General features: G+C 44.5%; 1 protein-coding gene across 1 annotated transcript in view; it reads left to right on the top strand.

Annotated features, from left to right (window-relative positions):
- Window positions 1-3,760: 3,760 nt before the first annotated feature.
- The window catches only part of LOC138852652 (uncharacterized), a 178,194-nt gene continuing 162,250 nt past the window's right edge, over window positions 3,761-19,704 (top strand). Inside the window, exon 1 of the mRNA XM_070084739.1 lies at window positions 3,761-3,830. Coding sequence (XP_069940840.1) covers window positions 3,761-3,830 — 70 coding nt within the window. The remainder of the gene's footprint in view (window positions 3,831-19,704) is intronic.

Below are 19,704 nucleotides of genomic sequence, written 5' to 3'. Positions count from 1 at the left end.
TCATGTCTTGCTCAGTGTTGCTGCGTGTCTTGCTCAGTGTTGCTGCGTGTCTTGCTCAGTGTTGCTGCGTGTCTTGCTCAGTGTTGCTGCGTGTCTTGCTCAGTGTTGCTCAGTGTTGCTGCGTGTCTTGCTCAGTGTTGCTGCGTGTCTTGCTCAGTGTTGCTGTCTTGTGTGTTGCTGCATGTCTCTCTCAGTGTTGCTGCGTGTCTTGCTCAGTGTTGCTGCGTGTCTTGCTCAGTGTTGCTGCGTGTCTTGCTCAGTGTTGCTGCGTGTCTTGCTCAGTGTTGCTGCGTGTCTTGCTCAGTGTTGCTGCACGTTTGCTCAGTGTTGCTGCATGTCTTGCTCAGTGTTGCTGCTTGTCTTGCTCAGTGTTGCTGCATGTCTTGCTCAGTGTTGCTTGTCTTGCTCAGTGTTGCTGCGTGTCTTGCTCAGTGTTGCTGCGTGTCTTGCTCAGTGTTGCTGCGTGTCTTGCTCAGTGTTGCTGCGTGTCTTGCTCAGTGTTGCTGCGTGTCTTGCTCAGTGTTGCTGCGTGTCTTGCTCAGTGTTGCTGCGTGTCTTGCTCAGTGTTGCTTGTCTTGCTCAGTGTTGCTTCATGTCTTGCTCAGTGTTGCTGCATGTGCTCAGTTGCTGCATGTCTTGCTCAGTGTTGCTTCATGTCATGTCTTGCTCAGTGTCGCTGCGTGTCTTGCTCAGTGTTGCTGCGTGTCTTGCTCAGTGTTGCTGCGTGTCTTGCTCAGTGTTGCTGCGTGTCTTGCTCAGTGTTGCTGCGTGTCTTGCTCAGTGTTGCTTCATGTCTTGCTCAGTGTTGCTGCGTGTCTTGCTCAGTGTTGCTGCGTGTCTTGCTCAGTGTTGCTGCGTGTCTTGCTCAGTGTTGCTGCGTGTCTTGCTCAGTGTTGCTGCGTGTCTTGCTCAGTGTTGCTGCGTGTCTTGCTCAGTGTTGCTGCATGTCTTGCTCAGTGTTGCTGCATGTCTTGCTCAGTGTTGCTGCGTGTCTTGCTCAGTGTTGCTGCGTGTCTTGCTCAGTGTTGCTGCGTGTCTTGCTCAGTGTTGCTGCGTGTCTTGCTCAGTGTTGCTGCATGTCTTGCTCAGTGTTGCTGCATGTCTTGCTCAGTGTTGCTGCATGTCTTGCTCAGTGTTGCTACATGTCTTGCTCAGTGTTGCTACGTGTCTTGCTCATTGTTGCTGCATGTCTTGCTCAGTGTTGCTGCATGTCTTGCTCAGTGTTGCTGCATGTCTTGCTCAGTGTTGCTGCATGTCTTGCTCAGTGTTGCTGCATGTCTTGCTCAGTGTTGCTGCATGTCTTGCTCAGTGTTGCTGCATGTCTTGCTCAGTGTCGAGGCAATGTCTTGCTCAATGTCGAGGCAATGTCTTGCTCAGTGTCGCGGCAATGTTTTGCTCAGTGTCGAGGCATTGTCATGCTCAGTGTCGAGGCAATGTCTTGCTCAGTGTCGCGGCAATGTTTTGCTCAATGCCGAGGCAATGTCTTGCTCAGTGTCGAGGCAATGTTTTGCTCAATGCCGAGGCAATGTCTTGCTCAATGCCGAGGCAATGTCTTGCTCAGTGTCGCGGCAATGTTTTGCTCAGTGTCGAGGCATTGTCATGCTCAGTGTCGAGGCAATGTCTTGCTCAATGTCGAGACAATGTCTTGCTCAGTGTCGAGGCATTGTCATGCTCAGTGTCGAGGCAATGTTTTGCTCAATGCCGAGGCAATGTCTTGCTCAATGTCGAGACAATGTCTTGCTCAATGTCGAGGCATTGTCATGCTCAGTGTCGAGGCAATGTCTTGCTCAATGTCGAGACAATGTCTCGCTCAGTGTCGAGGCAATGTCTTGCTCAATGCCGAGGCAATGTTTTGCTCAATGCCGAGGCAATGTCTTGCTCAATGTCGAGACAATGTCTTGCTCAATGTCGAGGCATTGTCATGCTCAGTGTCGCGGCAATGTTTTGCTCAATGTCGAGGCAATGTCTTGCTCAATGCCGAGGCAATGTCTTGCTCAATGTCGAGGCAATGTCTTGCTCAATGCCGAGGCAATGTCTTGCTCAATGTCGAGGCAATGTCTTGCTCAATGTCGAGGCATTGTCATGCTCAGTGTCGAGGCAATGTCTTGCTCAATGTCGAGACAATGTCTTGCTCAGTGTCGAGGCATTGTCATGCTCAGTGTCGAGGCAATGTCTTGCTCAATGTCGAGGCAATGTCTTGCTCAATGTCGAGACAATGTCTTGCTCAATGTCGAGGCATTGTCATGCTCAGTGTCGAGGCAATGTCTTGCTCAATGTCGAGGCAATGTTTTGCTCAATGTCGAGGCAATGTCTTGCTCAGTGTCGCGGCAATGTCTTGCTCAATGTCGAGGCAATGTCTTGCTCAATGTCGAGGCATTGTCATGCTCAGTGTCGCGGCAATGTTTTGCTCAATGTCGAGGCAATGTCTTGCTCAATGTCGAGACAATGTCTTGCTCAGTGTCGAGGCAATGTCTTGCTCAATGTCGAGGCATTGTCATGCTCAGTGTCGAGGCAATGTTTTGCTCAATGTCGAGGCAATGTCTTGCTCAATGTCGAGACAATGTCTTGCTCAGTGTCGAGGCAATGTCTTGCTCAATGTCGAGGCATTGTCATGCTCAGTGTCGCGGCAATGTTTTGCTCAATGTCGAGACAATGTTTTGCTCAATGTCGAGGCAATGTCTTGCTCAATGTCGAGGCATTGTCTTGCTCAATGTCGAGGCAATGTCTTGCTCAATGTCGAGACAATGTCTTGCTCAATGTCGAGACAATGTCTTGCTCAATGTCGAGACAATGTTTTGCTCAATGTCGAGGCAATGTCTTGCTCAATGTCGAGGCAATGTTTTGCTCAATGTCGAGGCAATGTCTTGCTCAATGTCGAGACAATGTTTTGCTCAATGTCGAGGCAATGTTTTGCTCAATGTCGAGACAATGTCTTGCTCAATGTCGAGACAATGTTTTGCTCAATGTCGAGGCATTGTCTTGCTCAATGTCGAGGCAATGTTTTGCTCAATGTCGAGGCAATGTCTTGCTCAATGTCGAGACAATGTCTTGCTCAATGTCGAGACAATGTCTTGCTCAATGCCGAGGCAATGTCTTGCTCAATGTCGAGGCAATGTCTTGCTCAATGTCGAGACAATGTCTTGCTCAATGTCGAGGCATTGTCATGCTCAGTGTCGCGGCAATGTTTTGCTCAATGTCGAGGCAATGTCTTGCTCAATGTCGAGACAATGTCTTGCTCAATGCCGAGGCAATGTCTTGCTCAATGTCGAGGCAATGTCTTGCTCAATGTCGAGACAATGTCTTGCTCAATGTCGAGGCAAAGTCTTGCTCAATGTCGAGACAATGTCTTGCTCAATGCCGAGGCAATGTTTTGCTCACTGTCGATGCAATGTCTTGCCGAGTGTCGACCCAATGTCTTGCTCACTGTCGAGGCAATGTCTTGCTCAATGTCGAGGCAATGTCTTGCTCTATGTCGAGGCAACGTCTTGCTCAATGTCGAGGCAATGTCTTGCACAGTGTTGCTGCACGTCTTGCTCAGTGTTGCTGCATATCTTGCTCAGTGTCGAGGCAATGTCTTGCTCAGTGTTGCTACATGTTTGCTCAGTGTCGTTTCAACGTCTTGCTCAGTATCGAGGTAACGTCTTGTTCAGTGTCGAGGTAACGTCTTGCTCAGCACCCAGGATTAATGCTTTTCTTAGCGTCAAGTGGTAATGTTCTGCTTAACGTCAGGAGGTAATAGCCTCCGCTCTTTCCTCTAAGGATGATGCTCTGGAATGTGGTTCTGGCCGCCCAGCTCAACACTCAAGAAGTGGCCCATGAATCTTCACCTTGTGAGAGGTTGTTATGAAACTGTCAGGCTTGTGTTAAAGGTTGGACTTGGCCACAAGTAAACAGACAGAATACGCATAGCAAACCTCTGTATGCGGACAACGTGTCGCTCTATGCAGAGATTTATCAAGTCAAGATAGGGATTAGCGCGACACGAAATTATGTACAAAAATAGGTGAGATAACAAAAGGAGATGTGAGGTGTCGGGGTGTAGCTGCTGGATTTTTGTCTTGTACTTTTAGCTTTGTAAGTAGATTAGCGATAGTCAAGCCTACCTGATTTTGGTCCATGGTGTCGGAAATTCACAATAATGCTTCTTCCAAGCCAAGTCTCCTTATCCTGCTATCTGTTTTATCAATAAGTTCAGAGTCTGCCCTCTCCTTGAGACATGACTGTTTTTCTTTGTGTTTAACACTTACTGTTCAAAGACCCTGGTATGTAGACTTTCACATCACGAGTGAGATGTCGAAGTGGGAACAAGATAACAGCTACGAAAGAATTCTGGGAAGCTGATTAGCCAGTCTTGAGTGCTTGTGGCATGCAAAGAGTACGTAACCTTTATTCGGCGCATGTACACACCCTCATTTACAGGCTATCTCCCCCAACCAGCTAACAAGGTGACTGAGGGTTGACGATGGGGCCCCGTCGTTCAACCAGTACCCAGGTTCCAGCCAATAAGAAGATGGTTTTGGCAATCGCAGAGGCTATGTGGGTACCACTCTCCTGTCTGCCCTTGTCATTCCCATTCTAGAGCTGGTTGAAGCACGGTCTGCTCTCTAGTGGCTTCTATTCTGCCTTGCTTACCGTGGAGCGCACTAATACCTATCACTGTACATAGTGTATATAGTGTACATACTTCTGTTCTAAATTGGTGAAGGATAATATAAGTCAAAACTTTTCTGCTGTGTTTATTTTGCTCCCTTTACACCCAGGATAACAGGCCATTTGGAATTCTGGGTTGTAATAGTGCTGAACGTGGAAAGTTCAGTGCCTGAACGTTGATAGTCTTGCAGTTATGTTGGGGTTAAGTGGGTCAATAGTGAGCTAATATGTATACAGTTTTCTGTAAATGCATCTAGAGACTGAATGATGGTTAATGTTTTCTTCCTTGGATCACCATCTTTGTAAGTCATGGAGTCATCATTTTATGATATAAGACAACATCTGGTTATCTTGAAACATAAATATTTAATAAATGTTAAATATATAAATATTTAACATTTAGATATATTTAAATATACAAACATATTAGCACTAACTAATAAACTTTATTACTAATAAATTATTCTCAGATACGTGGAGGACGTAGCTTTCTAAGATGACTTTAGTCAACAAAGCAGCGACTGGTAACCCAAGCTTGCCACCACGAGTCTGGTTGGCACCGTGCCTAAGTGTGAAGGTGCCAGTAATCTGAGGATGATGCTGAGGCTGTGGTTGGCACCGACCTTATCAGTGGCGCTGCTACTCAGAGGTACAGGTACAGAACCTGTTCTGGTACTGAACATATAAGTACCATACAAATAATGGTACCCACACCTGAATATATATATATATATATATATATATATATATATATATATATATATATATATATATATATATATATATATATATATATATATATATATATATATATATATATATATATATATAATATATATAAAGGGAGAGAGAGAGATACTGGTAGAAAAGAAAATTTAGTAGAGACAATGAGAAGAATGAGTAGACATATTATCAGTTTTTCCTTTGAAACTACTTACAAACTACAAAATGATATGCTACTTACACTGGAACAATGAAATCTGCTTAGCTAGGTTAGGTATGAGCCGCAGTCAGAGCCAGAGGGGTGGTGGTGGCTCCTGGTGGATGCTTCTCTTACAGATCTTATCTGGGCTCTGGGCGCAGAAGTCCTGCCACATTACTTTAAGATCCAGCCTCCAACAAAGTGCACAGAGAGCACACAAAAGAGTCTTATCTATCTCCTGGATTACTGTCTGTAATTCATGGTGTTCTTAGTTGATAAAACTTTCCTTTTAATTCCTCTAAAAGACACTTCTGGTCCTCTGAGAAGTCGTTTGGAGAAACATACACACACTCGTGCACATAAACATCAAGCACACACACACACACACACACACACACACACACACACACACACACACACACACACACACACACACACACACACACACACACACACATACACACACACACACACACACACACACAGGGACAGCCAATAAAACACCGTCAACCAGAAGTGACTTCCAATAACCACCATGCTCTTCCCCTCTATTCCACCTCTCACTCTGTCCTGCCTTTCCTTCTTCCCCACCTCTATCTCTATCCCACCTCTCTCCCTCTCTCTGCCCCACCTCTTCCTCTGCCCCGCCTCTTCTTCCCTCTCTCTACATTCCATTGCCTCAGTCTTGTTATTGCATTCGTCATGGAGTAACACCTGACACTCGTCTTTGTCAACTGACGACCCATTCAGTGCTGCCATCTACACTATGGTGCCAATGGCACCAGGGTGCCTGGTCCCAGACCGGGGCGCGGTGCCCCCCGAGACTACCACAAGGTAATCATGACCGGGAGGCTGAAAGAAGTAATTACTGGGTACACTATCACAGCAGATGGTGTCTGCTGTCACATGTAAATACTAGCAACAGCTGGCAGCGTGGTGGACTACACAGCACCAGTTGGCAGCGTAGTGGTCGACCACACAGCACCAGCTGGCAGCGTGGTGGTCGACCACACAGCACCAGCTGGCTTACCGCTCAGGTTCTATGGTCTAGGGACCTTTCTTCATCCTGGTTTCTTGCTCTCCCTTTTCCTGCACATACACCTTCCCATTGTTTATTTTTCTATCCCTCGTATTTCCAATTAATCCCTTGCTTCCTCTGTCGCTTCTCTCTCTCTCTATCCATCCCTCTTCCCACGGTGCTCCGTGTCCTAGTAGCTAAAGCTCTCGCTTCACACGGAGATTCCCGGCGAGGGTACAAACATTGGGCGTGATTCTTTAAACAGGTTCTCTATGTTTCCTATCAGTAAAATGGGTACCTGGGTGTTAGTCGACTGGGACAAAACTGACCTAATTTGCTCGAAATGCTCTGCATAACAGGCGGTTTTCTGTATAGTAGTATGTCATTGATGTCAGCTAGGACTTAATGCCTTGTACATGTATTTGTAGAAATAAAGATGTTATTATTAGTAGTATTATTATTATTATTAACCACCAAACCTGTTCACTGAAAGTCCTCACCCATTCCATATCTTTCCTGCACTCTCCCAGTAAATGATCTCTCTCTCTCTCCCTGTTTCTTTATATACATGTATATATATATATATATATATATATATATATATATATATATATATATATATATATATATATATATATATATATATATATATATATATATATATATATATATATATATATATATATATATATATATATATATATATATATATATATATATATATATATATATAGTGTAGTGTATATATAGTATAGTGTATATATGTATAGAGTAGTGGTCAACAGAGTTAAATCGGAGGCTGCCATAGTGAAGAGCTCTGTTCCACAAGGCACAGTACTCGCCCCCATCTTATTCCTTATCCTCATATCAGACATAGACAGAGATATACATCACAGCACCGTATCATCCTTTGCGGATGATACTAGGATCTGCATGAGGCTGTCATCTGCTGAGGACGCGGTTAACCTCCAAGAAGATATAAACAAAGTTTTCCAGTGGGCAACGGTAAACAATATGATGTTCAATGAGGACAAATTCCAACTACTCCGTTATGGAAAACTGGAGGAGATAATAACTAGAACAGAGTATACTACTGACTCCGGCCATACAATAGAGCGGAAAAATAATGTAAGGGACCTGGGAGTAGTAATGTCTGAGGATCTCACTTTCAAGGATCACAACAGTGCCACGATCGCACGTGCAAAGAAAATGATAGGATGGATAATGAGAACTTTCAAAACGAGAGATGCCAAGCCCATGATGATCCTTTTCAAATCACTTGTTCTCTCTAGGCTGGAATACTGCTGTACATTAACATCTCCATTCAAAGCAGGTGAAATCGCAGATCTAGAGAGTGTACAGAGATCCTTTACTGCACGTATAAGTTCTGTCAAGCACCTTAACTACTGGGAACGCTTGGAAGCACTTGACTTGTACTCGTTGGAACGCAGGAGGGAGAGATATATCATAATCTACACTTGGAAAATCTTGGAAGGAATGGTCCCAAATCTGCACACAGAAATCACTCCCTACGAAAGTAAAAGACTGGGCAGGCGATGCAAAATGCCCCCAATAAAAAGTAGGGGCGCCATTGGTACACTAAGAGAAAACACCATAAGTGTCCGGGGCCCAAAACTGTTCAACAGCCTCCCATCAAGCATTAGGGGAATTGCCAATAAACCCCTAGCTGCCTTCAAGAGAGAGCTGGACAGATACCTAAAGTCAGTGCCGGATCAGCCGGGCTGTGGCTCGTACGTTGGACTGCGTGCGGCCAGCAGTAACAGCCTAGTTGATCAGGCCCTGATCCATCGGGAGGCCTGGTCATGGACCGGGCCGCGGGGGCGTTGATCCCCGGAATAACCTCCAGGTAACTTCCAGGCATATATATTTATATATATATATATATATATATATATATATATATATATATATATATATATATATATATATATGTATATGTGTGTGTGTGTATGTATGTGTGTGTGTGCAAACAATCGCAAACAGGCGATCTTACCTATGCAAGACAAGCCATGGGGGTTGGAAATCTTCAACTCAAGTACTTTCACACTTCTCAGTGCATCATCAGGAGCTATGTAATGTTGCAAGGCAGCAGCTGAAGAAGCAAGGGGAAGTTTTCTCAGAGTAACGCAGAGTGGATCAGTCACCTCCCATAGCCTCTCTCAGAATGTGGGCCAACGACTGGTGCCACCCCTTACCAACACCATCTCCCTCCCCTTTTTCCTATATGGAGTAGGAGAGTTTTGAGATATCAAGTAGTATTATGAAATTAAAATAAGTATGTAAGTTTATTCAGGTATGTATACACAAATACAGTTACATAGATTATCATACACAGCAGCATATGTGTAGAGAACCTGGGATAACCCAAAAAAGTGAGACAAAGTGACTTATTTCCATTGGGGTTCTTTTAATATTTTATTATTATACTAGGAGATATCTTATTATACTGTAGAAGATATAATAGACAGCTCCAAGCTTTTTCTAGCCATTTAGAACTTAAGAAAATACGTTACATTATTCTGTGTAACCTTTTTAATTAATAAAAGAAAGGAAATGAATGTGCTCTTTGTCCATTTAAATGCCCTGGTCTGGGGTACTCGAATGTTCACAGAGGTGCTCAGAAAAATGGTAAACAATATTTAGGAAAATATAAAGAGATACTTCTCAGCACCGCTGGGAACATTCGAGTACCCCAGAACGGACAAGGAGCATATTCATTTCCTTTAATTTATTAATTAAATAGGTTACACAGAATAATAGCAATCCATATATATAGGAATGTGGCTAGGCCTGGGGACACTTGGTCCCAAAGATGAGGAGGTACTTGTACCTCCTCCCATGGAAGACTTAAGTCTCGAGACACTCCCCAGATAGGGAGCCAAGGCCGGGTCACCACTACTTGGAAAAGACCCGGGCCGGGAGAATACAGGCGAAACAAAAAAAATATATAGTATCCACTGAGAAACGTATTTTTTCAACTCAAATGACCTGTTCTAAGAGGCTAGAAAAGGCTTGGGGCTGGCTATTATATCTTCTAATTTAATAATACTTGACATCTCAAAACCTTCCTACCCCATTTGGGATGAAGGAGATGGTGTAAATTACAGTTCTTACAAAGACAAAACTCTTAGACATAATAAATCATAAATCTCAGGGGGATTGTTTCAAAGTGTAAACAAACAGACAGCAGCAGTAGAACGCCACACAAGTGGTAAAAAAAATACGGTGTTTACTTACGTTCCAAAGCAAAATATGAGTGAGATTTAGTGAAGATTGTGTAGGATCAACAATGACTGGAGTGCTCAGGTAACAGTATAATGACTGGGGTGCTCAGATAACAGTATAATGACTGGGGTGCTCAGATAACAGTATAATGACTGGGGTGCTCAGATAACAGTATAATGACTGGGGTGCTCAGATAACAGTATAATGACTGGGGTGCTCAGATAACAGTATAATGACTGGGGTGCTCAGATAACAGTATAATGACTGGGGTGCTCAGATAACAGTATAATGACTGGGGTGCTCAGATAACAGTATAATGACTGGGGTGCTCAAGGTAACAGTACAATGGCTGGGGTGCTCAGGTAACAGTATAATGACTGGGGTGCTCAGGTAACAGTATAATGACTGGGGTGCTCAGGTAACAGTATAATGACTGGGGTGCTCAGGTAACAGTATAATGACTGGGGTGCTCAGGTAACAGTATAATGACTGGGGTGCTCAGATAACAGTATAATGACTGGGGTGCTCAGGTAACAGTATAATGACTGGGGTGCTCAGGTAACAGTATAATGACTGGGGTGCTCAGGTAACAGTATAATGACTGGGGTGCTCAGGTAACAGTATAATGACTGGGGTGCTCAGGTAACAGTATAATGACTGGGGTGCTCAGGTAACAGTATAATGACTGGGGTGCTCAGGTAACAGTATAATGACTGGGGTGCTCAGATAACAGTATAATGACTGGGGTGCTCAGGTAACAGTATAATGGCTGGGGTGCTCAGGTAACAGTATAATGACTGGGGTGCTCAGGTAACAGTATAATGACTGGGGTGCTCAGGTAACAGTATAATGACTGGGGTGCTCAGGTAACAGTATAATGACTGGGGTGATCAGATAACAGTATAATGACTGGGGTGCTCAGATAACAGTATAATGACTGGGGTGCTCAGGTAACAGTATAATGACTGGGGTGCTCAGATAACAGTATAATGACTGGGGTGCTCAGGTAACAGTATAATGGCTGGGGTGCTCAGGTAACAGTATAATGACTCGGGTACTCAGGTAACAGTATAATGGCTGGGGTGCTCAGGTAACAGTATAATGACTGGGGTGCTCAGATAACAGTATAATGACTGGGGTGCTCAGGTAACAGTATAATGACTGGGGTGCTCAGATAACAGTATAATGACTGGGGTGCTCAGGTAACAGTATAATGACTGGGGTGCTCAGGTAAGAGTATAATGACTGGGGTGCTCAGGTAACAGTATAATGACTGGGGTGCTCAGGTAACAGTATAATGACTGGGGTGCTCAGGTAACAGTATAATGACTGGGGTGCTCAGGTAACAGTATAATGACTGGGGTGCTCAGGTAACAGTATAATGACTGGGGTGCTCAGATAACAGTATAATGACTGGGGTGCTCAGGTAACAGTATAATGGCTGGGGTGCTCAGGTAACAGTATAATGACTGGGGTGCTCAGGTAACAGTATAATGACTGGGGTGCTCAGGTAACAGTATAATGACTGGGGTGCTCAGGTAACAGTATAATGACTGGGGTGATCAGATAACAGTATAATGACTGGGGTGCTCAGATAACAGTATAATGACTGGGGTGCTCAGGTAACAGTATAATGGCTGGGGTGCTCAGGTAACAGTATAATGGCTGGGGTGCTCAGGTAACAGTATAATGACTGGTGTGCTCAGGTAACAGTATAATGACTGGTGTGCTCAGGTAACAGTATAATGACTGGGGTGCTCAGGTAACAGTATAATGGCTGGGGTGCTCAGGTAACAGTATAATGACTGGGGTGCTCAGGTAACAGTATAATGACTGGGATGCTCAGGTAACAGTATAATGACTGGGGTGCTCAGGTAACAGTATAATGACTGGGATGCTCAGGTAACAGTATAATGACTGGGGTGCTCAGGTAACAGTATAATGACTGGGGTGCTCAGGTAACAGTATAATGACTGGGGTGCTCAAGTAACAGTATAATGACTGGGGTGCTCAGGTAACAGTATAATGACTGGGGTGCTCAGGTAACAGTATAATGACTGGGGTGCTCAGGTAACAGTACAATGACTGGGGTGCTCTGGTAACAGTATAATGACTGGGGTGCTCAGATAACAGTATAATGACTGGTGTGCTCAGGTAACAGTATAATGACTGGGGTGCTCAGGTAACAGTATAATGACTGGGGTGCTCAGGTAACAGTATAATGACTAGGGTGCTCAGGTAACAGTATAATGACTGGGGTGCTCAGGTAACAGTATAATGACTGGGGTGCTCAGGTAACAGTATAATGACTGGGGTGCTCAGGTAATAGTATAATGACTTGGGTGCTCAGATAACAGTATAATGACTGGGGTGCTCAGGTAACAGTATAATGACTGGGGTGCTCAGATAACAGTATAATGACTGGGGTGCTCAGATAACAGTATAATGACTTGGGTGCTCAGGTAACAGTATAATGGCTGGGGTGCTCAGGTAACAGTATAATGACTGGGGTGCTCAGGTAACAGTATAATGGCTGGGGTGCTCAGGTAACAGTATAATGACTGGGGTGCTCAGGTAACAGTATAATGACTGGGATGCTCAGGTAACAGTATAATGACTGGGGTGCTCAGGTAACAGTATAATGACTGGGGTGCTCAGGTAACAGTATAATGACTGGGGTGCTCAGGTAACAGTATAATGACTGGAGTGCTCAGGTAACAGTATAATGACTGGGGTGCTCAGGTAACAGTATAATGACTGGGGCGCTCAGGTAACAGTACAATGACTGGGGTGCTCTGGTAACAGTATAATGACTGGGGTGCTCAGATAACAGTATAATGACTGGTGTGCTCAGGTAACAGTATAATGACTGGGGTGCTCAGGTAACAGTATAATGACTGGGGTGCTCAGGTAACAGTATAATGACTAGGGTGCTCAGGTAACAGTATAATGACTGGGGTGCTCAGGAAACAGTATAATGACTGGGGTGCTCAGGTAACAGTATAATGACTGGGGTGCTCAGGTAATAGTATAATGACTTGGGTGCTCAGATAACAGTATAATGACTGGGGTGCTCAGGTAACAGTATAATGACTGGGGTGCTCAGATAACAGTATAATGACTGGGGTGCTCAGATAACAGTATAATGACTGGGGTGCTCAGGTAACAGTATAATGGCTGGGGTGCTCAGGTAACAGTATAATGACTGGGGTGCTCAGGTAGCAGTATAATGACTGGGGTGCTCAGGTAACAGTATAATGGCTGGGGTGCTCAGGTAACAGTATAATGACTGGGGTGCTCAGGTAACAGTATAATGGCTGGGGTGCTCAGGTAACAGTATAATGACTGGGGTGCTCAGGTAACAGTATAATGACTGGGGTGCTCAGGTAACAGTATAATGACTGGGATGTTCAGGTAACAGTATAATGACTGGGGTGCTCAGGTAACAGTACAATGACTGGGGTGCTCTGGTAACAGTATAATGACTGGGGTGCTCAGATAACAGTATAATGACTGGTGTGCTCAGGTAACAGTATAATGACTGGGGTGCTCAGGTAACAGTATAATGACTGGGGTGCTCAGGTAACAGTATAATGACTGGGGTGCTCAGGTAACAGTATAATGACTGGTGTGCTCAGGTAACAGTATAATGACTGGGGTGCTCAGGTAACAGTATAATGACTAGGGTGCTCAGGTAACAGTATAATGACTGGGGTGCTCAGGTAATAGTATAATGACTTGGGTGCTCAGGTAACAGTATAATGACTGGGGTGCTCAGGTAACAGTATAATGACTGGGGTGCTCAGGTAACAGTATAATGATTGAGGTGCTCAGGTAACAGTATAATGACTGGGGTGCTCAGGTAACAGTATAATGACTGGTGTGCTCAGGTAACAGTATAATGACCGGTGCGCTCAGGTAACAGTATAATGACTGGGGTGCTCAGGTAACAGTATAATGACTGGGGTGCTCAGGTAACAGTATAATGACTGGGGTGCTCAGGTAATAGTATAATGACTTGGGTGCTCAGATAACAGTATAATGACTGGGGTGCTCAGGTAACAGTATAATGACTGGGGTGCTCAGATAACAGTATAATGACTGGGGTGCTCAGATAACAGTATAATGACTTGGGTGCTCAGGTAACAGTATAATGGCTGGGGTGCTCAGGTAACAGTATAATGACTGGGGTGCTCAGGTAACAGTATAATGGCTGGGGTGCTCAGGTAACAGTATAATGACTGGGGTGCTCAGGTAACAGTATAATGACTGGGATGCTCAGGTAACAGTATAATGACTGGGGTGCTCAGGTAACAGTATAATGACTGGGGTGCTCAGGTAACAGTATAATGACTGGGGTGCTCAGGTAACAGTATAATGACTGGAGTGCTCAGGTAACAGTATAATGACTGGGGTGCTCAGGTAACAGTATAATGACTGGGGCTCTCAGGTAACAGTACAATGACTGGGGTGCTCTGGTAACAGTATAATGACTGGGGTGCTCAGATAACAGTATAATGACTGGTGTGCTCAGGTAACAGTATAATGACTGGGGTGCTCAGGTAACAGTATAATGACTGGGGTGCTCAGGTAACAGTATAATGACTAGGGTGCTCAGGTAACAGTATAATGACTGGGGTGCTCAGGAAACAGTATAATGACTGGGGTGCTCAGGTAACAGTATAATGACTGGGGTGCTCAGGTAATAGTATAATGACTTGGGTGCTCAGATAACAGTATAATGACTGGTGTGCTCAGGTAACAGTATAATGACTGGGGTGCTCAGATAACAGTATAATGACTGGGGTGCTCAGATAACAGTATAATGACTGGGGTGCTCAGGTAACAGTATAATGGCTGGGGTGCTCAGGTAACAGTATAATGACTGGGGTGCTCAGGTAGCAGTATAATGACTTGGGTGCTCAGGTAACAGTATAATGGCTGGGGTGCTCAGGTAACAGTATAATGACTGGGGTGCTCAGGTAACAGTATAATGGCTGGGGTGCTCAGGTAACAGTATAATGACTGGGGTGCTCAGGTAACAGTATAATGACTGGGGTGCTCAGGTAACAGTATAATGACTGGGATGTTCAGGTAACAGTATAATGACTGGGGTGCTCAGGTAACAGTACAATGACTGGGGTGCTCTGGTAACAGTATAATGACTGGGGTGCTCAGATAACAGTATAATGACTGGTGTGCTCAGGTAACAGTATAATGACTGGGGTGCTCAGGTAACAGTATAATGACTGGGGTGCTCAGGTAACAGTATAATGACTGGGGTGCTCAGGTAACAGTATAATGACTGGTGTGCTCAGGTAACAGTATAATGACTGGGGTGCTCAGGTAACAGTATAATGACTAGGGTGCTCAGGTAACAGTATAATGACTGGGGTGCTCAGGTAATAGTATAATGACTTGGGTGCTCAGGTAACAGTATAATGACTGGGGTGCTCAGGTAACAGTATAATGACTGGGGTGCTCAGGTAACAGTATAATGATTGAGGTGCTCAGGTAACAGTATAATGACTGGGGTGCTCAGGTAACAGTATAATGACTGGTGTGCTCAGGTAACAGTATAATGACCGGTGCGCTCAGGTAACAGTATAATGACTGGGGTGCTCAGGTAACAGTATAATGACTGGGGTGCTCAGGTAAAAGCATAATGACTGGGGTGCTTAGGTAACAGTATAATGACTGGGGTGCTCAGGTAACAGTATAATAACTGGGGTGCTCAGGTAACAGTATAATGACTGGGGTGCTCAGGTAACAGTATAATGACTGGGGTGCTCAGGTAACAGTACAATGACTGGGGTGCTCTGGTAACAGTATAATGACTGGGGTGCTCAGATAACAGTATAATGACTGGTGTGCTCAGGTAACAGTATAATGACTGGGGTGCTCAGGTAACAGTATAATGACTGGGGTGCTCAGGTAACAGTATAATGACTAGGGTGCTCAGGTAACAGTATAATGACTGGGGTGCTCAGGTAACAGTATAATGGCTGGAGTGCTCAAGTAACAGTATAATGACTGGTGTGCTCAGGTATCAGTATAGTGACTGGTGTGCTCAGGTAGCAGTATAATGACTGGGGTGCTCAGGTAACAGTATAATGACTGGTGTGCTCAGGTAACAGTATAATGACTAGGGTGCTTAGTTAACAGTATAATGACTGGTGTGCTCAGGTAACAATATAATGACTGGAGTGCTCAGGCAACAGTATAATGACTGGGGTGCTCAGGTAAAAGTAAAATGACTGGGGTGCTTAGGTAACACTATAATGACTGGGGTGCTCAGGTAACAGTATAATGACTGGGGTGCTCAGGTAAAAGTATAATGGCTGGGGTGCTTAGGTAACAGTATAATGACTGGGGTGCTCAGGTAACAGTATAATGACTGGAGTGCTCAGGTGACAGTATAATGACTGGGGTGCTCAGGTAACAGTATAGTGACTGGTGTGCTCAGGTAACAGTATAGTGACTGGGGTGCTCAGGTAACAGTATAATGACTGGTGTGCTCAGGTATTAGTATAATGACTGGTGCGCTCAGGTAAAAGTATAATGACTGGGGTGCTCAGGTAACAGTATAATGACTGGGGTGCTTAGGTAACAGTATAATGACTGGGGTGCTCAGGTAACAATATAATGACTGGGGTGCTCAGGTAACAGTATAATGACTGAGGTGCTCAGGTAACAGTATAATGACTGGGGTGCTCAGGTAACAGTATAATGACTGGGGTGCTCAGGTAACAGTATAATGACTGGAGAGCTCAGGTAACAATATAATGACTGGGGTGCTCAGGTAAAAGTATAATGACTGGGGTGCTTAGGTAACAGTATAATGACTGGGGTGCTCAGGTAACAGTATAATGACTGGGGTGCTCAGGTAAAAGTATAATGACTGGGGTGCTTAGGTAACAGTATAATGACTGGGGTGCTCAGGTAACAGTATAATGACTGGTGTGCTCAGGTAACAGTATAATGACTGGAGTGTTCAGGTAACAATATAATGACTGGGGTGCTCAGGTAACAGTATAATGACTGGGGTGCTTAGGTAACAGTATAATGACTGGTGTGCTCAGGTAACAGTATAATGACTGGGGTGCTCAGGTAACAGTATAATGACTGAGGTGCTCAGGTAACAGTATAATGACTGGGGTGCTCAGGTAACAGTATAATGACTGGGGTGCTCAGATAACAGTATAATGACTGGTGTGCTCAGGTAACAGTATAATGATTGAGGTGCTCAGGTAACAGTATAATGACTGGGGTGCTCAGGTAACAGTATAATGACTGGGGTGCTCAGGTAACAGTATAATGATTGGGGTGCTCAGGTAACAGTATAATGACTGGTGTGCTCAGGTAACAGTATAATGACCGGTGCGCTCAGGTAACAGTATAATGACTGGGGTGCTCAGGTAACAGTATAATGACTGGGGTGCTCAGGTAAAAGCATAATGACTGGGGTGCTTAGGTAACAGTATAATGACTGGGGTGCTCAGGTAACAGTACAATAACTGGGGTGCTCAGGTAACAGTATAATGACTTGGGTGCTCAGGTAACAGTATAATGACTGGGGTGCTCAGGTAACAGTATAATGACTGGGGTGCTCAGGTAACAGTATAATGACTGGGGTGCTCAGGTAAAAGTATAATGACTGGGGTGCTTAGGTAACAGTATAATGACTGGGGTGCTCAGGTAACAGTATAATGACTGGTGTGCTCATGTAACAGTATAATGACTGGGGTGCTCAGGTAACAGTATAATGACTGGGGTGCTCAGGTAACAGTATAATGACTGGGGTGCTCAGGTAACAGTATAATGACTGGAGTGCTCAGGTAACAGTATAATGTCTGGTGTGCTCAGGTAACAGTATAATGACTGGGGTGCTCAGGTAACAGTATAATGACTGGGGTGCTCAGGTAACAGTATAATGACTGGGGTGCTAAGGTAACAGTATAATGACTGGAGTGCTCAGGTAACAATATAATGACTGAGGTGTTCAGGTAAAAGTATAATGACTGGGGTGCTTAGGTAACAGTATAATGACTGGGGTGCTCAGGTAACAGTATAATGACTGGTGTGCTCAGGTAACAGTATAATGACTGGTGTGCTCAGGTAACAGTATAATGACTGGGGTGCTTAGGTAAAAATATAATGCCTGGGGTGCTTAGGTAACAGTATAATGACTGGGGTGCTCAGGTAAAAGTATAATGACTGGGGTGCTTAGGTAACAGTATAATGACTGGGGTGCTCAGGTAACAGTATAATGACTGGAGTGCTCAGGTAACAGTATAATGACTGGGGTGCTCAGGTAACAGTATAATCACTGGGGTGCTCAGGTAACAGTATAATGACTGGTGTGCTCAGGTAACAGTATAATGACTGGTGTGCTCAGGTAACAGTATAATGACTGGGGTGCTCAGGTAAAAGTATAATGACTTGGGTGCGCAGGTAACAGCATAATGACTGGGGTGCTTAGGCAAAAGTATAATGACTGGGGTGCTCAGGTAACAGTATAATGGCTGGAGTGCTCAAATAACAGTATAATGACTGGTGTGCTCAGGTATCAGTATAATGACTGATGTGCTCAGGTAGCAGTATAATGACTGGGGTGCTCAGGTAAAAGTGTAATGACTGGTGTGCTCAGGTAACAGTATAATGACTGGGGTGCTTAGGTAACAGTATAATGACTGGTGTGCTCAGGTAACAATATAATGACTGGAGTGCTCAGGTAACAGTATAATGACTGGGGTGCTCAGGTAAAAGTATAATGACTGGGGTGCTTAGGTAACAGTATAATGGCTGGCGTGCTCAGGTAACAGTATAATGACTGGGGTGCTCAGGTAAAAGTATGATGGCTGGGGTGCTTAGGTAACAGTATAATGACTGGGGTGCTCAGGTAACAGTATAATGACTGGAGTGCTCAGGTGACAGTATAATGACTGGGGTGCTCAGGTAACAGTATAGTGACTGGTGTGCTCAGGTAACAGTATAGTGACTGGGGTGCTCAGGTAACAGTATAATGACTGGTGTGCTCAGGTAATAGTATAATGACTGGTGCGCTCAGGTAAAAGTATAATGACTGGTGTGCTCAGGTAACAATATAATGACTGGAGTGCTCAGGCAACAGTATAATGACTGGGGTGCTCAGGTAAAAGTATGATGACTGGGGTGCTTAGGTAACAGTATAATGGCTGGGGTGCTCAGGTAACAGTATAATGACTGGGGTCCTCAGGTAACAATATAATGACTGGGGTGCTCAGGTAACAGTATAATGACTGAGGTGCTCAGGTAACAGTATAATGACTGGGGTGCTCAGGTAACAGTATAATGACTGGGGTACTCAGGTAACAGTATAATGACTGGAGTGCTCAGGTAACAATATAATGACTGGGGTGCTCAGGTAAAAGTATAATGACTGGGGTGCTTAGGTAACAGTATAATGACTGGGGTGCTCAGGTAACAGTATAATGACTGGGGTGCTCAGGTAAAAGTGTAATGACTGGGGTGCTTAGGTAACAGTATAATGACTGGGGGGCTCAGGTAACAGTATAATGACTGGTGTGCTCAGGCAACAGTATAATGACTGGAGTGTTCAGGTAACAATATAATGACTGGGGTGCTCATGTAACAGTATAATGACTGGGGTACTTAGGTAACAGTATAATGACTGGGGTGCTCAGGTAGCAGTATAATGACTGGTGTGCTCAGGTAACAGTATAATGACTGGAGTGTTCAAGTAACAATATAATGACTGGGGTGCTCAGGTAACAATATAATGACTGGGGTGCTTAGGTAACAGTATAATGACTGGGGTGCTTAGGTAACAATATAATGACTGGGGTGCTCAGGTAAAAGTATAATG

The sequence above is a fragment of the Cherax quadricarinatus genome, chromosome 13 (genome assembly GCF_038502225.1).
Source record: "Cherax quadricarinatus isolate ZL_2023a chromosome 13, ASM3850222v1, whole genome shotgun sequence".
Lineage (NCBI taxonomy): Eukaryota > Metazoa > Arthropoda > Malacostraca > Decapoda > Parastacidae > Cherax > Cherax quadricarinatus.
This window is presented reverse-complemented; position numbering and strand designations above follow the sequence as displayed.